Source organism: Spermophilus citellus, assembly GCF_964194105.1.
Source record: "Spermophilus citellus genome assembly, chromosome: 8".
Lineage (NCBI taxonomy): Eukaryota > Metazoa > Chordata > Mammalia > Rodentia > Sciuridae > Spermophilus > Spermophilus citellus.
The window spans coordinates 155,843,841-155,867,955 of NC_138189.1; the positions used below are offsets into that span (position 1 = coordinate 155,843,841).

The 24,115-nt window shown below is 43.5% G+C and overlaps 1 protein-coding gene across 14 annotated transcripts in view; it reads left to right on the forward strand.

Annotated features, from left to right (window-relative positions):
• CCDC190 (coiled-coil domain containing 190) overlaps positions 1-10,381 on the forward strand; it is a 29,247-nt gene extending 18,866 nt beyond the window's left edge. The window contains exons 4-10 of one of the 14 annotated variants that reach the window (XM_081304045.1): positions 371-700; positions 1,430-1,485; positions 1,805-1,868; positions 2,412-2,474; positions 3,586-3,784; positions 7,202-7,319; positions 7,598-10,381. In XM_081304045.1, the coding sequence (XP_081160171.1) occupies positions 3,598-3,784; positions 7,202-7,319; positions 7,598-8,159 (867 nt within the window). In that variant the 5' untranslated portion in view covers positions 371-700; positions 1,430-1,485; positions 1,805-1,868; positions 2,412-2,474; positions 3,586-3,597 and the 3' untranslated portion in view covers positions 8,160-10,381. Of the gene's footprint in view, positions 1-370; positions 701-1,429; positions 3,785-7,201; positions 7,320-7,597 lie in introns of all 14 variants that reach the window. The other 13 variants (XM_081304034.1, XM_081304041.1, XM_081304036.1 and 10 more) reach the window with 13 other exon arrangements.
• The last annotated feature ends 13,734 nt before the right edge of the window (positions 10,382-24,115 follow it).

Below are 24,115 nucleotides of genomic sequence, written 5' to 3' on the forward strand. Positions count from 1 at the left end.
GCTTTAGAGGAAGTCGTCAAGTTGTGTTAGTTCTCTTTGTTCTTCCTTTTTAAAATAATTTGGACACTCTTCCCTTGATTGCTAGTTGGATTTTGGAGTTAGCTTCTCAATGTTTGCCAGGAAAAAAGCATGTGATTGTGATTGAATCTGTAATCTTGAGACAAACTTGACAGTCTAAAGTGCTCAGCATGGTTGGTGTACATTCCTGGTTATTCAGGTCGTCTTCAATTTCTCTCTGAAATATTTCAGTGTTCTACTTTCTATTAAATTTATTCCTGAACTTGTTATGATTCACTACTGTGTTAAATTTTGTTGTTATAATTGGTGTTTTTATTGTGGACTTGCTTTTACTCTTCTCATGTATGTCTAGACCTGCGTCTGCTTGCTGACCTGCTGCAGGAGACTGGTGAGGTCTTGGATGCTGAGAGGCCTTGCAGTCCCTTACACAGAGTGCAAGTGCTCTTGAATGACGTCACTGGCACCTTCCTGGACACTGTGTGTCCCTCCTTGCCTCCCTATCCCAGTAATTCCTGAAGGGCTCTGTTGAGCAGTGGGAGCAGACTACCCAGCCTGGTATCGAAGCCTTTGGCAGTAAGATCTGATGGACGCCGAAGAGAAGAAGAGCTGGAGGATGCGCTCTTCTGTGCCTCATCATGGAAAAAAGCAGTGGATTTCATGCGGGGTTTCCTCTTCAACTCAGGTGATTAGTACCATTCATCCTTTGAGCAGCTAGGTAGTGTCTTCTACTTCTGTATACCTTTCAGGGTTAGTTTTTTCCCTCAACAGTCCATTTTCTTTTACTATGAAAAGACAGATACCAAGCCTTAATATTGAGCATTTCCGTTGCTCTTCACTTCTTTCTGCACCTCCCCTGTGTCTTCAGTTCTAATATGCTCCTGTCTGGGTTAAAGATATAGGTGGGATCTGAACCACAATTCTTCAGTGTTGCCGCTGCAGTCCTCATGCTGAGGCATTGTTGTCCCTCCCTGTCTGCTCCTGCTCCATGTGCTCCTGATAGCCTCTGCTTTTAGGTTGTGTGGTTTTCTTGAGAAAGTTCACCTTCACTCAGATCTCCTCTGTCTCTCCCTTTCTCTGGCCTTGCCTGTGGTTCCATTTCCTCTCTGGCTGGAACAGTACCTCCCAGTGACAGGAATGCATGATGCTGTTTTGGTTTCTGCTGCTCCCGAAATCCCTGTGACAAATCCCGGGGAATGTGGAGCCAGAATCTCTACAGCACTTCCACTAGCATGGGTCTGGCCAACATGGTCTCCCTGCCCTCTAGCAATGGGTGTTTCTGTGGGCCTCTCCTCTTCAGCTCTCCACAACATGGCAGGAAATAGGCTTTCCAGTGGCCCATGTGTGATGTCAGCTCTCGTGGCAACTCAGGGATGCCATGGGCCTTTTCTCTGCATCTTCTGTATTCCACCAGGTCTCTAGCTGGACAGTGGGGACCAGTTTCCAGGGTGTGGTACTTTCTTCTTTGTGGTGAGTTTCTTGGAACTCTACTCTGTCCATAAAAATTCTGGAGGTGAGGGAATTACCTCTTGGGAAAGGACTGGAAGGGAATTGCTTCCTGCTGAACAAACAATCCTCCCCACCCCACAATTGCTCTTGCTCCCTTTCCCCAGTAATCTTTTTACACAGCTTGCTTGTTGTGTGGTGATGGTGGTTGGCAGGTTCTGTTTGGCTGGTGGCCAGCTGTCTTTATGTGGCTTAGATTGGCATATAACTGACTCTTATTTTTGGATGTAGCTCCAAGGCAACACTGAAAATCTCACTCAGTATCTTTTTGTGTAACCAACAGTCCAACTCTGCCTTTTCCTGCAGCTGTCCAAATATGAGCACAAAGCTTTCAGGACCTTGAAGAGGTGAGAAGCTCTGAAGTGTGCTGCACGTGGGTAGCAGCCTGGGGGTAGCAGTGTGGTATGCAATGGTGCAGAATAATCACAGGCAGCATTCCCTGTACTCACTGTGCAGAATGTGCACAAGCATAGCAGAGAAAATGGTGCTTTCTTTAGGGGCCAAATGTGGTATCCAGGAAGGAGGATGAGTGGGGGGAGGGAAGCATGGCAAAAGGGGAGGGCGAGGTGGACAGGACCTGGGGGAGGGGGCCTGTGCATACAGGGAGCCACTCCTCATTCTTGGCTCCCATGGACACAGCTAGGACAAGCCACGTGGCCCCTCTAGGGGGTGGGGGGGGCTTGAGGCCGGCAGGCTTCCTGCACTCTCAGAGCCTCTCTTCCAGGGTTGGTGCCCATGGCCCCAGGATCCAGATGGGGTGGGGGGATACAGGACGGAGGGAGAGAGCTTTCCAGTGCACCAAGCACTGCCCATAGACCTCTCCAGTGCTCCCTTGCCCCTACCCACACCTGGCTGTCAGTTCAGAGCATAAAACAAATTTGTTAATCCAGACTGCGTCTGACAGAGCGAAAGCAGCAAGCACTGTTCTCGCGGTAAGAACCCTGCCTTTGTAGGTAAGTGCTGCTCACCATGTGTGTCACTAAAGGTTTAATCTTCGCTTTAGACTCTAATCAAGCTGACCTATAGCAGAGTCTTAGATTGAGCTGCTTTGTACCTGACCTCATCTCCCTTTTAATGCTAACCTTCTTCCTGTAGTTTTCCCACCAAAGCCTTATTGATAGCAATTCATTTATGTTCTGTACACATGTCCTCCTCTGAGCTCTGTGTTAAGTTTTTCAAAGATCTCTAAGGAAAGGAAAGACATATCCTGGCCTATTAGTGCTACTGAGTTTGGCTGAGGTGAAGTTAGTGCAGATTTGGGCATCAGGGTGCATGAAGGGTGGAAAGAACCTACAGTCTGAGAAGGTGGGTGAGGGTGGAAGAGGAACTCATGCCCCAAGTGACTCCCCAGTTCCACCTGAATTGCTTATTGTTTATGCTGTTCTATTTTGCAATTGTAGATCCACTTTGCCCACTCTTTGAGATGTTGATTGTTCAGATTTTGCATGAGTTTTTAGACTCCAGAGTGGAGAATCTTAAAGTTACTTGAGAGTAGGAACTGTCTTACAACTGCCCATAGCCCTCAAGAGGGCAACTGGTCCCCTGCAGAACCACAGACTGAAGGAGCGTGTGTGTGAGTGAATGAGCTGAGGGCATATCTAAGCCTAGGTGCTCAGATGTCTTCAGGTCTCTGAGAAAGCTCTTTGGGAGTAGGAATCTTTAGAGAAGAGTAGAAGGGTTTCTTGTTCTGGGTGAATAATGTCTTGTATATGTAGAAAGCTTCTATCCACATACTCTCTCCCTGCTGCAAAAAGAGTTGTTCATATTTCTCAATTGATCTTTACACAGAGCAATTTGATTTGGGCCATGTAGGGAGCCCTCTATCTACCATTGTTTTTCAGGCAAGGAGGCCAAGGATAGGGAAATGACCTGATCTCCCACCCCCCATCTTTCGAGATTCTGGAAACTCCTACTCTAGTCAGTGTTTTCTGACAATGTGGCCTGACCTGACTGGGCAGCTGTGTTTCAGAAGCACACAGGCTTCAGTGCCGCCTGACCAAACAGCAGGCCCTGCTCTGTCAGACTGTTTGCAGTACATGGAAGAACCTTGTTTATTGTCTCTAGACAGTGAGGAGAATGGAGAGGAGTACAGTCAGGGGATCACTGCATAAGCACTTGGATCTGGAGAGGAAGATCGCCAAGCAGGCTGAAGCCAGACTCCGCCAACGACTGCAGAGTCTAGAGGATATCTGCCTCTACCACCTGAAGCTGTTGATCAGGGAGCAAAGGCAGCTCCAGAGAGAGCAGCAGAGGCTGCAGCAAGGTGAGGCTTCCTGGCAGTGTGGGCTGCTATAGGCAACACCAGGGTTCTTCTGAGGGAAGAGTGATGCTCTCACTGCTTGGCAGCCATTTGGGGCCCTGGACCCAGGACAGCAAGAGCTTCCTATCCTGGTCAGGGCTTCCACATCCCTCTGCCTTCCCTAGTCCCACAACTGTACTGAATGGCCCACTCAGAAACCTTGATTTCCAGTTGCTGTCCATCTCCAGTTTTCTCTCTCTTGCCAAAACTCCACTGTCTCAAGCAGCTTCACCTTCTGCTTTTCTCCCACTCATCTGAGTTTGGTTTCACCTCTCTTGATGTCTCTTCTTTCATATTTGAGCTAACAATCTTGATTGAGTAGCTACTAAGGTTGAAGTCCCAGTACCCGTCCCATTTATAAAGGAAGAATAAAGTAGTTTGGAATTGTGACCTCAGTTTCCTCAAACATGCCGTGGAAGTGATTCTGCCTAACTTGTGAAGCTATTCGAGGATTTGGTGAGCACTTGAAACACACCTAGACATAAAGCAAGTGCTGGGGAATCACTTCTTCTCATGAAATAGTACAGATTCATTACAGAACTGAAACTCTCCTGCTATATTGTTGAACGTTGTTAGAGTTATAGAGTTTGTAGAAACTAGTTCTCCTTCATTCATCGTTAAAATAATTAGATTTTAATATTGCTTCAAAATTTAGCATAGAGCAGATGAATCCAGCTCTTCAGGACAGCCTTCTTGTCAAATACAGGTGCCAAAACCCAGGGGCACAGAAGAAAGCAGTTGCACACAGAGTAGAAAGTCCTCAGGTCTGCATAGTTTAACGTAGTCATGGAAGCCAAGAGCAGGTCCAGACATTGGGCCTGGAATTGTTTCTAAGTTCCAAATGTTTTAAGCTACGTATAATCACTTCTAGTCTCCTTGGGATTGAAGGGTGACTCTGGGCAAGCAGTGGAGCTTTTTTTTTCTGTGTCTTCAGCGAATACCTAAACTACCTAGAACAAGAGCAGGGCCCAGGAAATGCCCTTGAGGACACTGGTTGATTTCCACTGTGATCTCTAGAGGCTATGGTGACCCAGTGGCCATTCTCAGGAGGATGTCTTGCTGAGCAGTTGCCTCAGCTGCAGGTGTGTGGTAGAGTATGGACCAGGAGGTAGAGGGCCCCGATACCAGGCCCCATCTCCATGTTCTTTGGAAGGTCATACTGTCTCTCAACTAAGAACAGTCGAAAGGGGTAAAGGGAAGAAGAGACATGCTTTGTCTTGGTGCTTTTCAGACACTAGTTAGCAGTGTTCTTCCGTGGTCATTTAACACTCTGTGCCACTGGTGGCTTGTTTAAGATGCACATCGCCAGGTGCCTCAGAGATTTGAATTAACAGGCTGGAAATTTAAGCTCAAACATCCAGTTTTTTATGGATACCAAGGCAGATTGTTCTGGGTAAGGTGTTTCACTGATCACCTTTACAAAACACTCTTATGGTTACTCGGAAGCTGGAATGGAAAAACGTGGTTTTTGCTCCTGAGATGTTCATATTTAGATTGGAAATTAGCTGTGCTTACAAAAAATCAGAATGCTAACTGCTAAATTAGAATTACTTACAAAGTTGGGCAGGAGCATTGGAAGCTCCTGGTGTCTGTCAAGGGCCCTCAGGAAGCTCTCCTAAAATAGGTGGTGTGTGAGCAGAGCCTGGAGGAGAAGGGGTGAGGGGGATAGGGCACTTGTCAGGAGGGCAGGAAGGGCCAACCCTTGTAGAAACCTGCAGTCTGCATGAGATGCTAAGTGAGCGCAGCTTGCACAGTGCTGCAGTAGGGTAGCTGCAGGAGGCTTGTGCGGCTTGCTGGAGGCAATGCAGGACAGCCAGCATCTCCAGTCACAGACAGCTCCACAGGTCTTGCAACAGAGGCTTCCCCTGCAGGGCTGGGAGTGGGGAGATCACCTGCTCACATGTTGGGGCTCACTCTGCCCCTGGGTGAAGTCAGAGCAGATCTGATACAATTCCAGAGTGCAGGCATGACCTGAGGGCTGAACTCAGGCACTGGTCAGGGGAAGAAAATGAGGCCAGCCTCCCAAGGTATTTAGCAAATAGAGTTGTGAGAGGTTTATGATTAATATCCTGTCCAAGGAACCAAGATGCAGACTCGTGGACTGGTTGGCTGGATGTGAGGAGGATGCAGGGTCTGCCTCCACAGAGAGTGTGCTGGGGAGATTCTCTACAACATGTTGCCAGAGAATCAATAAGCTCTTTCCTGGACCTGCCAGCCCAACAGATCTGAGCTGCAGACATGTGGCTTGGCAGGAGGAGCAGCTCCCCATTCCCTAGTTTACAGGGAACAGGTGAGTTCCCCAAGGAGACTGCCAAAGAAGAGTGGCCCACAAAGGACTATCTCTTGTCCCAACTGCTTCACAAAGAAGTGATCAGATTGCAGAGATTAGAAGTTTAATGTGAATTCTTCATCCCCACCTGGTACCTGCCGACCACTGTTCTGCCTGTGTGTGTTCTGTCTTCATTTCTTGTGGCATGGGGATCAAACTCAGAATTTTGCATAGGCAAGGAAAGCACTCTGCCACTGAGCTGCGTGCTCAGTGCTAACTGCTGCCCTCAGGGGACTCACTCTCTTTAAAGCATATTATTCCAAGACTCTCATCCTCAAGTGACCAGCTTGTAAGATGTCTTGAGAACTTGGTGGTTCCCTATGGCAGTTAGACCATAGCTGAAGAGATATCCCCTCAGCCAGTGGAGTCCCCTTGATCATGGCTGGCGGCTGCAAACTCCTGCCATCGGTGCACAGGTCACATAATTGCAGTGAATGAGACAAAAAGCTCACACCAGTTATTTTGTCTTTGAAAACACTGTGTTTGCCAAGTAAACTTCCATGGGCCTGGGCTGTTTAAACTCTGTTCTTGATGTTTATAAATCCTCTCCAACATGGTATGTATAAACACTGAGAGCTGCACAAAGGTTTTCTGTTTCCTTGGTTATGCCAGATCAGCCCGGTATGTAATGGGAAAATGCCACACACTGGAGCCTTGTTCCCAGAATTTCTTCTCTTATTAGTTCTCCAGGGCTCCCTAACAAAGCACAGCAAGTCAGGTGACTTAACAGAAACTTCATGATCTCTTGACTCAGGAGTCTAGGAGCCAAAATCAAAGTGTGTGTGTGGGGGGCTGCCCCTTGCACAGGTGGGTACTGGAGAGAAGAAGGGCTGTGACCTCTCCAGCAGGTGGGGGAGCTGTCCTCTCTCCATGTGTTTCACAGGGTGTCCTCCTGTGTCCCGTGTGTCTCAGTTCAAATGGATCAGGACCCACCCTAAAGGCCTTGCTTTATTGGAAAGAGCCTGAGGGGTGAAGCACTGGGGCTGGGACCACAACATGCCAAGTTATGGAGCACAATTTCTCCCATAAACTTTTTCATTAACTCAAGGCAGATATTGTCAAGGTGAGATTGTCTTCTCTTGGGAATGGAACTCAGAAAAGGCCAGAATGTGTCCTCAGTTTCCCACCACAGCAAGGACAAAAGCACAGACCTCCAAAACATGAAGTCAGGTAAGAAGGTACTCGTTAAATGCATGAGTGTGACCCTGAATTCCTCATCTCCTGAGTCAGTGAAATGTGCTTCTTTCCCCGAGGAAATGCTGCTTTCCTCTGCTGAGACAGACATGTCAGCTCACCAGAGCCTCTATTCTCACCTGCTTCCACTCCCACACTCCCATGACTCAGGAGACTCCACACTGATGGAGCTGCCATACAGTGACCCAGAAGTCTAAATGTGAGTCTCTTCTCAGTTTCCAGAGATCTTTTTTTTTTCTTACCTCTTTTCTCAGAGCATTGGCAACCAACACGACCCAGGAAATGTACAAAATCAAGTCCCAGATGCCTCCTTTATGTCACACTGGCCTCAAAAACCCCACCAGGAGAAAAGAGAACTGGCGATCTCAGAGTCACAGAACTGCCTGCTTCATGGCAGCAAAGCTGCCAGCCCAGGAGAAAGAGTCTGTAATCCCACCTCAGGGCATAGACCCCAACAAGGACACCTCCGTGGCACATCAAGACCAAATGGCTTCCAGCAGTACCTGTGGTAGTGGAATGGTCAACCTTGATGAGATTAGATCAAAAGATGCCAGTCTAAAGCCATGTAGGAATGCTGTGGAACAACTTCCCCCACATTCTATGGAATGTGTAGGAGGCTGCAAAAGTGAGACCACAAAGCCAGCCTTCTCAGAGTTGTTCGCAAAGGTCAGAAATGCACGCTATCTCCGGCACAGGATCCTCCCTCAGTCTGAGAGGTTGCTTAGCATCAGGGAGATATTCGGGTGTAGAAAATCTTCACCTGAAGATCAGGAAAGGATTGTGAAAATGGTACCATCTAAGTTCCCTCCTCTCTAGCTAATTTGTATAACCTGCTCATGGCATGTATCAGAACCACTAGAGAATGTGCTCCTTAAGTGAAGCAATGCGGAGCACTTGTATTTCTAATCTATTGATTCCACAGCACTTGTATTTCTAATCTGTTGACTTCATTTAGAGCATTGTGATCTTTCAATGAACCACACTAGTGAATGGATAACACATAGAGGAATGAATCTTCTGAAAATACTTGAATAATTAGCATGCACTTCTAATGTCAACTAAAATGTAAATATACGTTGATATTGAGGGAGAAAGAGTGATTTCTACTTTCATTGCCTCTCATTCCTAGGGGAGGTTATTGTGGCACCACCTGCTGGAAGAGGCATAGTCCTCCCTGTTTTATGGTAGATGGTGGCAGGATAGGGGCACCACTGAGAATGTGTACCATATGGTCTATAAATAAAACTTGTTTCAACTTTGTGCTTTTTTTGTACTGGGGATTTTTTTTGTACTTTGTGCTTTTTTTGAACCCAGGGGCACTCAACCACTGAGCCACATCCCCAGCCCTATTTTGTATTTTTATTTAGAGACAGGGTCTCACTGAATTGCTAAGTGCCTTGCCATTGCTTAAGATGGCTTTGAACTTGGGATCCTCCTGTCTCAGCCTCCTGAGTGGCTGGGATTACAGTCGTGTACCCCCATGCCCAGCTTGTGCTCATTTTTGAGGTACTGTCCTTCCTCCCTTCCCTTCTTCCTTACTTTCCTGGTAGGTCCATTTTATTTTTCTTTTTTCCTCTTTCAGAGATGTTACATAATCTCTTCCTTTTCTGTGCTCTAGAATCAAAAGATTTCAAAACTTTTTATTCATTTCTCAGCCCAATATCAAATACTCAAGAGAATCTATCAAGAACCATCTCACCACAAAATAAGGTTACCAACTACTTTTTTGTTTATTGTTGGTTGTTCAAAACATTACATAGTTCTTGACATATCATATTTCACACTTTGATTCAAGTGGGTTATGAACTCCCATTTTTACCCTGTATACAGATTGCAGAATCACATCAGTTACACTTCCATTGATTTACATATTGCCATACTAGTGTCTGTTGTATTCTGCTGCCTTTCCTATCCTCTACTATCTCCCCTCCCCTCCCCTCTCCTCCCCTCCCCTCCCCTCTTCTCTCTCTACCCCCTCTACTGTAATTCATTTCTCCCCCTTGTATTATTTTTCCTTTTCCCCTCACTTCCTCTTGTATGTAATTTTGTATAACCCTGAGGGTCTCCTTCCATTTCCATGCAGTTTCCCTTCTCTCTCACTTTCCCTCCCACCTCTCATCCCTGTTTAATGTTAATCTTCTTCTCATGCTCTTAGTCCCTACTCTGTACTTAGTTACTTTCCTTATATCAAAGAAGATATTTGGCATTTGTTTTTTAGGGATTGGCTGGCTTCACTTAGGATAATCTGCTCTAATGCCATCCATTTCCCTCCAAATTCTATGATTTTGTCATTTTTTAATGCAGAGTAATACTCCATTGTGTATAAATGCCACATTTTTTTAATCCATTCATCTATTGAAGGGCATCTAGGTTGGTTCCACAGTCTTGCTATTGTGAATTGTGCTGCTATGAACATCGATGTAGCAGTGTCCAAGGGAGACTTGCCAACTACTTTAAAAAGTTATTATTTCTGGATGGAACTGGAGACTATCATGCTAAGTGAAATAAGCCAATCTCAAAAACAAAAAGGCTGTATGTTCTCTCTGATATGCGGATGTTAACACACAATAAGTGGTGGTGCGGGGAGGGTAGGATAGAAAATTATTGGATTAGACAAAGGGAATGAAGGGAAGGAAAAGGGATGAGAATAGGAAAAACAGTAGAATGAATCGAACAGAACTTTCCTATGTTCATATATGAATGTATGACCAGTATAATTCCAAGTAATGTACAACCACAAGAATGAGACCCGAATTAGAATAAGCTATACTCTATGTATGTATAATATGTCAAAATACACTCTACTGTCATGTATATCTAAAAAGAACAAATAAAAAATGGCAAAAAAGAGAAATAAGATAGAGCATTTTATTTGCCAACTATTCCATACTGTGGCACATACAACAAATAAAAAATATTTATGTGGCATAAAGAAGGATTATTGTTTCATGCAGGTTTCTGTGGCTTGGCTTCTTTTATAAATGAATCTAGTGGACATTGCTGAAAGTCATCAGCTTTTCATTGCTGTGACCAAAGTATCTAACGAACAAATTACAGGAAGAAGAATTTAGTTTGGGCTCATGGATTCAGAGTTTCAGTTCATGGTTAGCCGACTCCATCAATATTTGTATTTGTGTTGGTTACAAGAAGAACCTTGTGTGTGGGATTGTAGGTCAGGGGTAGAGTGGTACCTGGCATTCGTGAGGACCTGGGATCAATCCCATGCACTATGAAGTAAAACAAAGAAGCAAAACACAGACTTGAAGAGCTACAGTATAAATTAACCACCTTTGTCAATAAGTAGGTGACAAGTAAAGGAAGACTTAAGATATATTAACCAGGGGGCTGGGGATGTGGCTCAAGTGGTAGCGCGCTCACCTGGCATGCGTGCGGCCCAGGTTCGATCCTCAGCACCACATACCAACAAAGATGTTGTGTCCGCCGAGAACTAAAAAATAAATTTTAAAAATTCTCTCTCCTCTCTCTCTCTCTCTCCCTCTCTCCCTCTCTCTCTCTCCCCTCTCTCTCTCTTTAAAAAAAAAGATATATTAACCAAATGCAATAAATTCTCCTAATTTGAACCCAATTTGTGTCCAACTATAAAATTTATTTGAAGTAGCTAGAGAGATCTGTGTATTAATTGGGTATTAGATATTAAAGAATTATGATTATTTTAAATTGTGGCTGTATTAAGGACTTCTTTCTGATACATGACTACAATATTTTAGAAGAAACCTGATGATGCTGGGGATTTGCTAAGTGAGTCTATTCCCAGTGGGGTGGGCCATCTGGCAAGCACCACAATGGTGATGGCTGCATGGGCAGTTTCTTGGCTGCAGTACCCATGATCCCTGGGGTACTAGGGCCAGCATGTGGCCTGCAGCTCCTAGGGGCCATACACTGAGGGTCATGTGGGCAGAATGCTGGATGGCATTACCCAGAATCCTCTGGGGCCCACAGTTCCCAAGAGCCTCTGGTGAGAACTGCCCAGAATTAATGGGGGCTCCTGGCAACCGTGTGGCCTGCAGTTACCAGAGGCCTTTGTGTAGGATTCTTGGCTGGGCAGGCAGTCTCTGGGATAGATATGCTACTCTGAATTCTCAGTGTACCAGAGGCCTTTGTAGAGAATACTTGGCTGGGCAGGCAGTTGTGGGATGTACTACGCAGAATCCTCAGTGTACCAGGGCAAGCACACAGGCCAAAGCTTCCAGGCCCCTTCTTGGTGGGTGCTAAGCGGCAGAATCCTGGACTACACTTCCCAGAGTCCCCAGGATGGTTTGTGAGAATGCAGCAAGCAGCTCCCAGGAGAGTCTGGGGTGAGAGCTGAAAAGGGCAGAATACCCTGCACTACCTAGAATCTTCTGGGCCTGCCGTTACCAGAGCCTTCAGTGAGGGCAGCATAGGTCAAATTATAGACTGCTTTAGCTCCGGTAATCCTCTGCAGTGAGTGGGCAAAACACTTGGCTACATGACTCACAACCCTCAGAGGCTGTAGCTCTAAGGATCCTCTGTGGTAACAACAGTAGAGCAGAGAACTTAACTATACTACCCAGAATCACTGGAAGGTGGTGTTGTCTAGGTGAGTGTGCAGCCTGCAACTCCTGGAGACCTCACAGTGAGGGTTGTGCAGGCAGAAAGCCAGATTATACTATCCAGAATCCCTTGGGGCCTGGTGCACCCAGACACCTCCCTATTGAGGGCTGTATAAACAAGCTTTGTATTGAGTACTTAGATTTATCTGGGGTGTCCAGGAAGATCACAGGAGCTTTGATGGTGAGGTCTACTTAGGTAAGATGGACTGCATTGCCCAGAATAATCAGTGGCCCACATCTCTCAGAGACCTCTGAGGTCAGGGCTGCCTCAGTAGAATGGACTACAATATCCAGAATTCCTGGGGCTCAGAGCTCCAAGGTGTCACTATAGTGTAGTTTGCACCAACATAGCACCATACTACAATGTCCCTGATCCTTGAAGCTTTGCAGCTCCCAGAAACCTCTGTAGTGAGAGCTGCATGAGCAGAACACCAGAATACACTTCCCAGAAAACCCAGGGGCTTCCCTGTGATGAGGTAGCCTGCAGCTCCCAGGGGCTCTAATGTGGAATATTGGACTACACTAGGCAGAATCCTGGGGTATGTGCTACCTGCAGCATCCATAAGCTTCTGGGGTGAGGGATACATGGGAAAAACACCACAGAACACTGCCAGGGTCCTCCAGGGTGCTCGTACCGGCATGTGGCACAAGCTCTCAGGTCATCTGTGGCAAGGGCTAAATGGCCAGAAGAGCAGATTACACTGGCAGGGTCCTCCAGGGTTCCTGGACCAGCACATGGCACACAGCCCCCATGGTCCTCTGTGACAGGGCAGTGTGGGCAGAATAGCAGATGACACATTCAGGGTGCCTGGACCAGCACATGGCACACAGCCCCCATGGTCCTCTGTGACAGGGCAGTGTGGGCAGAATAGCAGATGACACATTCAGGGTGCCTGGACCAGCACATGGCACACAGCCCCCATGGTCCTCTGTGACAAGGGCAGTGTGGGCAGAACACCAGATTACACAGTCAAGAATCCCTGGGAATTCTGAATGAACGTGTAGCCTGCAGATCCCAGAGGCATCCACAATGAGAACTGAATTATCTAGAAGGAATTATCTAGAATGCTCCAGGGCATGGGGATAAAGCTGATGTTCCCAGAGGCCACCAGGAGGTTTGATCTGAAGTCAGGCTCTCCTCACCTCGACAGAGGCCACCACTGACTTCGATATAACTTTTTTTTTTTTTTTTTTGCACCAGGTATTGAACACAGGGATGCTTAACAACTGAGCCACACCCTTTTATTTTTGATTTTGAGACAGGGTCTTGCTAAGTTGCTCACTAAATTGCTGAGTCTAGCCTTGAACTTGCAATCCTCTTGCTTCAGTCTCCAGAGCCACTGGGATTACAAGTGTGTGCCACCACATCCAGCCATAACTTTTTTCCTTAAAAATCATGATCCTCAAATTGGGCAGCCTGTTGCCAAGTCACTCTGTCTCAAAGACCACACTGCCCAGAGACCTCTGCAGTGGCTTGTTTCTGGTGTTCTGCTTTTGGGTGCATGAGTGAAGTGTCTGGGGGACTCCTGCAGCTGCCGATGTCTGCCCACCTGGCCCCTGGCTGCAGCAGCACTTGGCCTGGTGGAGCACAGGGCTGTGGTGCAGGTGTTAGGTAGTAGCTAGAGATGAGCAGTGAAATGCAGGCAAGGTCACAAGTGTTCTTTAAATTACTTTAGGGTCTTCTTTAAACTACTTCCAAAGTAGATGAGAATGCAAAGGGTGGTAGTTGATTTGTAGAAAATAAACAGAAGCAAAGGAGCTAATGGGAAGACACATCAAGAAAGAAGGATTAAAAATCATGGCATTTGAAGGTAAATGGTTGGAATTAGAGAAGATAATGCTAAGTGAAGTTAGCCAGTCCCCAAAAAACAAATGCCAAATGTTTTCTTTGATATAAGGAGGTTGATTCATAGTGGGATAGGGAGATGGAGAATGAGAGGAATAGACAAACTCTAGATAGGGCAGAGGGGTGGGAGGTGAAGGGAGAGGACATGGGATAATAAATGATAGTGAAATGTAATGATCATTATTATCCAAAGTACAGGTATGAAGACATAAATTGGTGTGAATATACTATTTTTTACAACTAGAGATATGAAAAATTATATGTAATAGGAATTGTAATGCATTCCATTGTCATATATAAATAAAAATAAATAAAAATAAAAAAGAAAGGATTAATGGGACTAGCTCTTGACAGGGTCCACTGAGGTTGGTGTGAAGCTAGAAATTATGGCTAAAGTTGTCTCCATTTGTGTGGGAAGGAAGTTTCCTTTAGTAGCTCAGGCGCACTAAGGTAACTTCTGACCAGCGATTGACCCCAGTGCTCACATTAACATGGGACTGACCTGTAGATGAAGCCCCCTAAATAGGATGGGCATCATAATTGTTCTGGAGAGGACCAGCTAAGGTCAAAAACTGCACCGCCCAGAATGAAGGAGGAGTTGAACACCTGATTGGCAGAGTACAGAAGGTGGTCCCCTGTTCCCCTAGTAAATATCAAACAGTAATGAAATTTGTGGACAGCATTTTCACCTTTGTCATTCTCTGCCTGGAGATGGTCCACTCTCCCCCTTGAGAGTACTATTGCTTAAGCCTCACTTTTCTTTTACTTTATTTTCACTTCTAAGAAAGGTCTCTTGCATGACTCTTGGGGTCTGACTTTATTCATTGGAACACAAAAGCCCAGGTTTGGAGTTTCAGCTCCCTGCGTTCCTGTGACACAGGGAGGGCTCTCCTGGACTCCCTTTTCTCCTCTCCTGAGATTCCACTCCAGATGCCACAGACAACACTGCCAGACCTGTGACAACAGTGGGAACACACTTCATCCAGTAACAGCCAAGGGTGGAGAAAGGGCTGGGATTCACCAAGAAGCCAGGAGAAACATTCCTCTAAGCAGCGAGCAGCGTCCTGCTGGGTGTGGCCATCGGGGTGTGGCCCCACCCCCATCTTTGATGCTGCTCTCCCCTCCTTCCCGTGAGGCCTGGGCTTTCTTCTCAGGGCCAATTCCTGAGAGCCTGCTCCGGGACACTGTGGGTCATGTCTCTAGGGGCGCCTGAAGCTCCCTTCTCCTCAGAGCTGCCTCACTGAGCTGCCAGGCTTGGGGACACTGTGAGTCATGTCTCTAGGGACGCCTGAAGCTCCCTTCTCAGAGCTGCCTCAGGGAGATGCCCTAGAAGTTTTACTTATATGTAAAGCGTGGGAAATGTGGTGTTGGTGAGGAGAGAGCCCCATCTTGGGACTGAGAGCTGAGGAGAGCCTGGCTGTTCACCCTGCTCCTTTATTATTTCATTCAGGCTGGCTGTGCTGCAGGGTCCTGCCTTAGGTTGTGACCCTCATCATCTTCTTTACAAAATTTATATTATGTATATTTTGCCATAATTAAAAATTTAGTTGTAGTTGGATCTAATACCTTCATTTTATTTATTTATTTTTATATGGCCCTGAGGATTGAACCCAGTGCCTTGCACATGCTAGGCGAATGCTCTACCACTGAGCCATGACCCCAGCCCCCTCATCATCTTAATACAGTTAACCCCAAGTGGTTTCTGGGGAACCTGGATGGCACGAAGGAGGAATGATGAATGAGAGTTCTAAGACTGGGAGGGACTCCATTATTTGTTTTCCTTATTGTTCTAATGGGTTTTTAAAATTGCATGTTAAAGAAGTAGAAAAAAATATGAAAATACAGAAAAGCACATGTGTTAACAGCCCACTACTTTATTTCAGTTTAGTATATTATTTGTAACAAGTTTATTTATAAAAATATATTCCAGGGCTGGGGCTTAGCTCCATGGTAGAGTGCTTGCCTAGCATGTGTAAGGCACTGGATTTGATCTTCAGCATCACATATAAGTAAATAAAATAAAGCTATTGGGTCAATCTACACCTAAAAATATTAAGAAAATTTATTCCATGGCTTTCATGAAACTAAACTCATGAACCACATTTTTATTTGGTTGAGAAAATTGCAGTTCAGTTGTCAGTATATGTGCATTTTCTCTCTTTTGAAAATGTTTTTTATTAGTGCATTTTACTTATACATAATAGTGGGGTCCATTTTGATGTATGCAGACATGCATGGAATATAATTTGTTCAGATTCACCCCAGTATTTCTATTTTCCCTCTCTACCTCCATCCTCCTGCTCCCCTTTCTCTACTGGTCTTCCTTCTGTTTATTTATTGTTTTGTTAAACTGGTGGTTTATAGATAGACATGAAGGGGGGATTCACTGTGATGTAGTTGTATATGTACTTAGATCGTTTGGTCAGTTTCATTCTGCAGTTCCTTCCTTTTCCTATCCCTCCTCTCTCCCCGTACATCCCCTTCTATTCCACTGACCTCCCTTCTAGCTTCATGGGATCTCCCCCTTTTTATATTTCCTTATTTATTTCTAGTTTCTCATATAAGATAAGACATTTGATCCTTGGCTTTCTGAGTCTGGCTTATTTCAATTAGCATGATGTTCTCCAGTTCCATCCACTTACCAGCAGATGCAGTGATTTCATTCTTCCTTATGGCTGAGTAAAATTGTGTTGTGTGTATATACTATGCTTTCTTTATCTAATCATCTGTTGGTAGATACCAGGGATGATTCCATAGCTTGGTTATTGTGAATTATGCTGGCTTAAACATTGATATGCCTGTATTATTATAGCATGCTGATTTTAGTTCTTTTTATTAAAAAAAAAAGGTAGGGGGGACAGCTGGATCATATGAGGACTTTATTTCTAGTTTTTTGAGAAATCTCCATACTGCTTTCCAGAGTGGTTGCATTAGTCTGCAGTCCCATAAACAACAGGAAAGTATATCTTTCTCCACATCCTCACCACAGTTTGTTATTTTTTGTATTCTTGATGTTTGCCATTCTAACTGGAGATGAAATCTTAATGTAGATTGATTTGCATTTCTCTGATTGCCAGGGATGTTGAACCTTTTTTTCCATGTATTTTTTGGTCATTTGTATTTCTTCTTTTGAGAAACATCTGTTTAGTTCTTTTACCCATTTTTTATTGAGCTATTAATTTTTCTGTTGTTAAGTATTTTTTAGTTATTTATATTTCTGGATATTAATCACTTATTGGAAGAGTAGATGGAAAAGATTTTCTCCCATTCTGAGGGGCTGTCTTTATGATCCTGTTTCCTTTACTGGGCAGAGCATTTTAATTTGAAGGCATCCCACTTATTGAGTCTTGGTTTTATTTTTTGAACTTTATGGATCTTGTTGAGAAAGTCAGTGCCTACACCAATATGATGGAGAGTCAGGTTTCTATGAGCTCAATGTAGCTTTTCCACTGACTTACATCTTAATTTTAGTAATCATTTATCTTGAGTTTTAGTTTTCAGGTGCTCTACAGCTTCTGCCAAAATAGTTCATTGTCCATGAACATTAAAATGCATTCATTATTTATTTATTTTAATTTTTTTGAGAATTTTTTTCTAATATTTATTTTTTAGTTATCGGCGGATACAACATCTTTGTTTTGTATGTGGTGCTGAGGATCGAACCTGGGCCGCACGCACGCCAGGCGAGCGCGCTACCGCTTGAGCCACATCCCCAGCCCCATGTGCATTTAAATGATGATAAAGATGAATGTAGAATAAAAGGAATTGAGTTTTATAATAAGTGTATCCCTCTCCTTTAAAAAATATGTATATATTTTAGTACTAGGGTTTGAACGCAGGACTTCATGTATCCTATATAAGTGCTCTACCACTGAGCAACACCCTCATTTCTTTTTTGAGACAGGATCTTGCTAATGCCCAGACTGGCCTCAACCAGGGATTTTCCTTTCTCAGTCTCCCTAGTAGCTGGGATTATGGGTGTATACCACCATGCCTGGCTCCTCTCCTCTTTCAGTGGAATACCTGCCACTTCCATGCACTTAAGGTGGTTGGTACAGAGCAGGCAGTGGTGGTGGATGGCCCAGGGACTTCTGCCCCGGATTCTGGGAAGCTGCTGGTGCCTAGTGCAGCAGGTGGTGGGTGGTGGGTGCCTAGTGGCATGGCAAGTGATGGGTCAGGCAGTCTGTCACTGCTTCTGCCCAGCTTAGGTCAGTTTCCCTCAAGTGGGTTGTTGGGATTCTGAGCTAATGATCACCAAGACTACTATTTCTCACCATTTGTGGTCCCTTCTACGGGCTTTGACCCTCCTCCAGACCTCTCCGCCACGCCCTGCCCCCTTCCTCCAGACCACACCCTCCACAGGCTCTTCCCCTGACTGAGCCTCTAAGGCCCTGCCCCTACTCCAGGCTGTGTCTCTTCTTCTGACCCCGGCCCTCTTCCAGACCCCGGCCCTCTTCCAGACGCCGCCCCTCTTTCCAGGCCCCGCCCTTCTCCAGGCCCCGCCCTTCTCCAGGCCCCGCCCTTCTCCAGGCCCCGCCCTTCTCCAGGCCCCGCCCTTCTCCAGGCCCCGCCCTTCTCCAGGCCCCGCCCTTCTCCAGGCCCCGCCCTTCTCCAGGCCCCGCCCTTCTCCAGGCCCCGCCCTTCTCCAGGCCCCACTCTCACAGCCACAGCTCAGTGCACTAACTGACAGTACATTTTCAGTGGTGCACAAAAGAGCCTGTTGTATAAACATTGACATTCTACATTGGTTGAAATATCTTGACTATATTAGGCTTTGGTGAAACAAACTGGATTTAGGAAAGTCACCTCTTTTTTTTCTTTCTAGATCATAAACATTTAAAATAAAACCATAATTTATTAAAGGTCAGGTAACACTCAGCTGTGAGCCCCAATGACTCCAGAGTCTTTTCCAGTGGGAATTCTGTAAGCACCAGTCCAAAATTTTCTATGCTAATTGATTGATTGAGTTTTCTTATTTTAGAGTTGTATTGCAATGTCTGTACTTACTAGGAAATGCCTCATGTCCTCTAGGTTTCCAGTTCTGTGCAGTATGTTTCTCATATATAAATTTTAATTTCTTCTCTTTTTAGTTTTCTACAGAATTCTTAATCCTGTGAACTTCTGCTGTTGTCCATCAGCAATATTTTTAAGATATACTTTTAGCTTTCTTGGTTTTTTTATTGAGAATTGTCTTGTTTGAAAATTCTCATAATAATCTTAAATGATTTTAATTATTTTTTGCTTATTAAGATGTCTTTGGGGATTGGGTATGCAGCTCAGTGCCAGAACACTTGCCTAGCAATTGAGAGGCCCTGGATTCTATCCCAGCACCTCCCCCGTCCCCCTCCCCACACAATGTCCTTTGACAGGATTCAAGCATCAGAGGTATCCAGAGGTATGTTTAAAAACATCATGTATTTACACATATACATATACACAACAATACCTCTTCCAGATTTAGATGAAATTATTCTAAGAAAAAAATTCAATGTCAACTATTATATTGCATGATACTTAAAACCACTACAGATGAAATTTCCTCAGGACTCAAATCATTACAATGTGTAAGAGATAAGTCAATAGCTGATTTTTGTAATTAAGAAATATTTACTAAAAATAAACTTTTTAAAACATTTTCTTTTCTACTTTTCAATTTAGAAAGCATATCCCTATGTCTTATTAAAGTTCTACATTTTTTGTTGTTTGTTTATTTTTACGTGGTGCTGAGAATCAAACCCAGTGCTTCACACATATTAGGCAAGCGCTCTACAACTGAGCCCCGACCCCAGCCCCTAAAGTTCTACATTTATAAAAAGTTAGTTCTCTTATTTGTTGCAAGCAAGGGATTGGTTCTTCTGATGAGCATAATACTTTATATATTGCTGGGAATTCTTGTGGGAGAACTCTATTAGTGTTTTGTATCCGTTCAAAGTATCATTTAAAAATATACTATTGTGTTTTGAGTTCAGAAATTTGAATTTTTTCTTTTGAGATTATGTTTTTTAGTATTTAGGGTATTTCATATGAAGTGCCATAATTACATTTTATCCTAATGTTTTACCCCTATGTACTTATAAGTTGGCTTCTAGAACAGAGTTGAGTATATCTCATATCTGTTGTATTCATTAGAAAAGTAACATACTTTTTATCATATTTAAAATGTTATATTTGAATTAATAGAAGCAGAGGTTAGATATGTTAGTGTTGTGAGCTGAACAAAGTGCAGGTTTACTTTAATGATTTTTGGGAGGTTGACATATGGCTTTTTCCCTGTTTTACTCCTTCTATGGTTGTCTATGATCTGCTGTCTGGCCTGGAGAATTTTTTTTATTCCCTGGGTATTGAACTCAGGGCCTTGTATGTGCTTGGCAAGCACTTAGCTATATACATCCCCAACCCTTTTTAAAATTTAATTTTGAGACAGGGTCTTGCTATATATATACAGGTGAACCTCAAATTTATGATCCTCTTGTCTTAGTCCCCCAAGTAACTGGGATGACAGGCATGTGTTGAAATGCCTAGCATGTCTTGGAGGATTTTAATGTCAGTATCACATGTTTCCAATGTGTTAATAATTTCATAAACTATATTATGTCCATTTTCATCTCCACAGTCAATAAAGCCTTTTTGTTTTTTCAGTGGTATGCTTAATATGAACATGCTTTATGATGTGTCCCCACTGTTCATGATAGTCTAGTTTATGCAATTCACAGTAAGAGTATTTTGATTCTGATAGTCTCAATGGTGTTTCAGGTCCAACATATTTTCCTAGAAGCAGTGATTATTCATTTTCTATTTGATTACACAAATAAGACACATTCTTTTTTTTTTTTCTTTTGTGGTGCTGGGGTTGAACCCAGGGCCTCCTGCAAGTTGGGCAAACACTCTTCCACTGAGCTGCATTGACAGCTCCATAGATCCTTTAGTTATCATCAGCTTCATGACCTGCTATAGTGATAATAAAATTATGTAGAAGTTCTACTGAATTTGGAAACATTCAAGAGTCTGGACATCCAAAAATTTCTTGTGATTTCTAAAAAGTAGAGTATTTTTTTTTCATAACACAGCAGCATCTAAGATCAGGCATGGACAGAGCTGCCACCTGTGCTCCTTGTATCTCACCATTTTCTTCAGAATGTCATGGAGGCAATGAACCTTGGTGTCGTTTTAAACTCTACTGCTCTCAAGGCCACAATCATGGTTGCCAATCTTGTTAACTTCTTTCTTTTCATTCAAGAGCTTGGGCATCTGACGGTTCCTTGTGATTTGTAGAAGGTAGAATGTTTTCCCACAACACAGAAGCATCTACACCACTCCTAGCCTGACTGCCACCTGTGCTTCTCTGCGCTCACCGGTGTCCTTTTTTTTTTTTTTTTTTAAATATTTATTTATTTATTTTTTAGTTATCGGCGGACACAACATCTTTGTTGGTATGTGGTGCTGAGGATCGAACCCGGGCTGCACGCATGCGAGGCGAGCGCGCTACCACTTGAGCCACATCCCCAGCCCATTTTTTTTTTTTTAATATTTATTTATTTATTTTTTAGTTATCGGTCCGGTGTCCTTTTAAACTCTTCTGCCCACAAGGTGTCACTCGTCATCACCGCCAGTGCTGTTACCTTTTTCTTTTTTCTTTTTTTTACTATTTGTCCAGGGCAAATATTTTATTTTATTACTGCTAAAGGGTCTGCATAGAAACAAAATAAAGAAAAGGAGTCTTTGGGATAAGTAATCCAAAGTCAAAGTGAGCCAATTTGCCATTGGAATGCATATTTTTATGAAGCCACTCTTCTGATCAAATTCAGCCATGAGTTGAAATAGAATCTCTAAAATGTTATTTTTCCTCTAGTCTAAAGTGATCAAGTTTTAGAAGGACCTAGTTATAGCATAAAAATATAACAAGTTTTACTTTGGAAAGAATATAACAAATTTAACAAAGTTACATCAACACAGAACATAAAAGAGGCACTTGTCTTGAATTAAATATTAGCTTGAATTATTTGATTTTTTGTTTTATAATAAATTTTGTGTTCATAATAAAATACAGAACTAATACTGTCATTTACCAGTAATTAACTATATAAATAATTAAACAAACAGGTGTTTCTGAAAAATGTAACCATGTTTAAGGTTTTATTTCAGTATTTTTATCTTTATACAGACATTTCAAAGAAAGTGCAACAATTTCCCAAGTAACCTCAATCTGATTTTCCCCTTGTGATGACTTATGTGCATTATCTCAGATGTGTTAACATCTGAAACCATTTGTCATGAAGAACAAATACTGGTGTGCTACAATTAACTGAAGTTGTATTAACTTTGGATTCTCAGTTCTGCCTCTTCCTGTTCCAAGACCCCATTTAGGACTCCAAATAATGTCCAGGCAACATGTCTCCGTAGATTCCTCTTGGGATGACTGTTTCTCTGAATTTTCTTGTTCCAATGACCTAAGCACTGTGAGGAGGACCTGTCGGGTATTTTTTAGATGGTTCTACTTTGGGATTTACTTGTTATTTTCTCACATTTATCCTGGGGCCATGTGCCTGGAGGAAACAGTCACAGAGGTGGTGAGCTGCTCTGTCATCTCAGGCCCTCAAGATGATGTGGTAGCACATTTCAGGTTTTCTTTTAGTTATCCTGGGGCTGTGGGTCTGGGAGGTAGGGAGCTCCTCTGTCATTTCAGGCCCTCAAGATGAATTATCATGTTAGTATCGACTGTGGTCACCTGGTTTCTCACTGTGAAGTTACTGTTCTCTGCATGTCCACATGGCTTGTGTGTTTTGGAGGAAGTCACTTTAAGGAGCAGGGAGTTAACTCCAACTCCTCAACGGCCATGACTGCCTTAGTTATCTGGAATTCTTCTGCATAAGAGGTTTCTAGCCAACCCATTTGTTTGTCCCATCAGTCATTTATTTGCACCAGTGTGTCATATGCATAGTTACCTTGAACTGTTTTTTGTTATCCTTTTTTATAGTCACTTGTTGCTCAGTTCATTCCTGCTTTAACAATTGGGAGTTCTTTCCTTTGGAGGATGGTCATGAGAAAGATCAAGCAGTGACTAAAAGCTTGGAACTTTCAGTCCCTCACCCCATTCTGTGGTGAAAGAAGCTGGAGATTGAGTTAATAATCCATCATGACTACATGATTAAGTCTCCACAGAAGTCTCTAAAATAAGTAGTTCAGGGGGTTTCTGAATGAAAAAATCCATGTGTAGGGAAGGTGGTGCTTCCTACCTCCATGTGGACAGAGGTTCCTGTATGGGGCACCCTCTTGGGCCTCATCCTGCACATCTCATCTGACTGTAATTTTGTCTTTTCTAGAATGTCATAAAAGGTGGGCTATTCAGTATGTTGCCTCTTCAGCCTCATTTATTTTACTTAGCAGCATTACCAGGTAGGATAAATTTGTGTTTCTGTGTAGGTTGGTAGTTCATTTCTTTCTGTTCTGTGTTGATTGTGCATTCAGCTATGTAAGGACATTCTGACTTGTGATTTGATCAGCATCATTAAAGTTTCTGTGTATAATTACATTCTGGTTTTCTTTGGACATCTTTTTCATGCACTTGTCTAAATGCAAATAATTTATAGGAACAATGTTTGGTCATAGATTAGACTTATTTCACTTTAGAAAGAATTGGCACACTGTCTTCCAACAGTGGTTGTGCCTTATGTTCTCCCAGCAATGCATGAGGGTGTGGGGGTCTAGGCAAGCGCTCTACCACTGAGCCCTACCACTGAGGCCCCTGAAAAATTAAATTTTATACTCTGTGAAAGACAGAACAAAAAGACAAGCTATAGACTGAGACAAATTATTTATAATATGCAATTCTGAAAAGGATTTTAATTCTATTTCTAATTAAAATTTGCAATTCTGAAAAGGATTTTAATTCTATTTCCCCGGAATGCCAGGAGGGGATGGGCATGCACCTCTGAGCTGCAGTGTCCTGCGCTGAGTCCCAGCAGCTATCAGAGGGCGTGCCACCTTCCCAGACCCAGTGGTAACCTGCTACTGATATGTCAATGTGATAGTGCTAACGTGTTATTTATATTGAACCTCAAATGCTCATGCATTATCCATAGTGACTTTTGATACTAAGGTGTCCACATGTGGCCTCTGATAGTAATATAGTGCCCATAGCTGTATTACATTCAGCCCTATCATTTTTAACATTAGTTCTGTTAGCATAATGTCCATACTGTGACTTCTAATATTAATGTAATATCCATATTGTGGTCTCTAACAGTAATATAATATTCATATGGTGGCCTCAGATGCTAATATAATATCAGAATAATAGCTGCACTGTAGCCTTAACACTAAATAATATACCTACT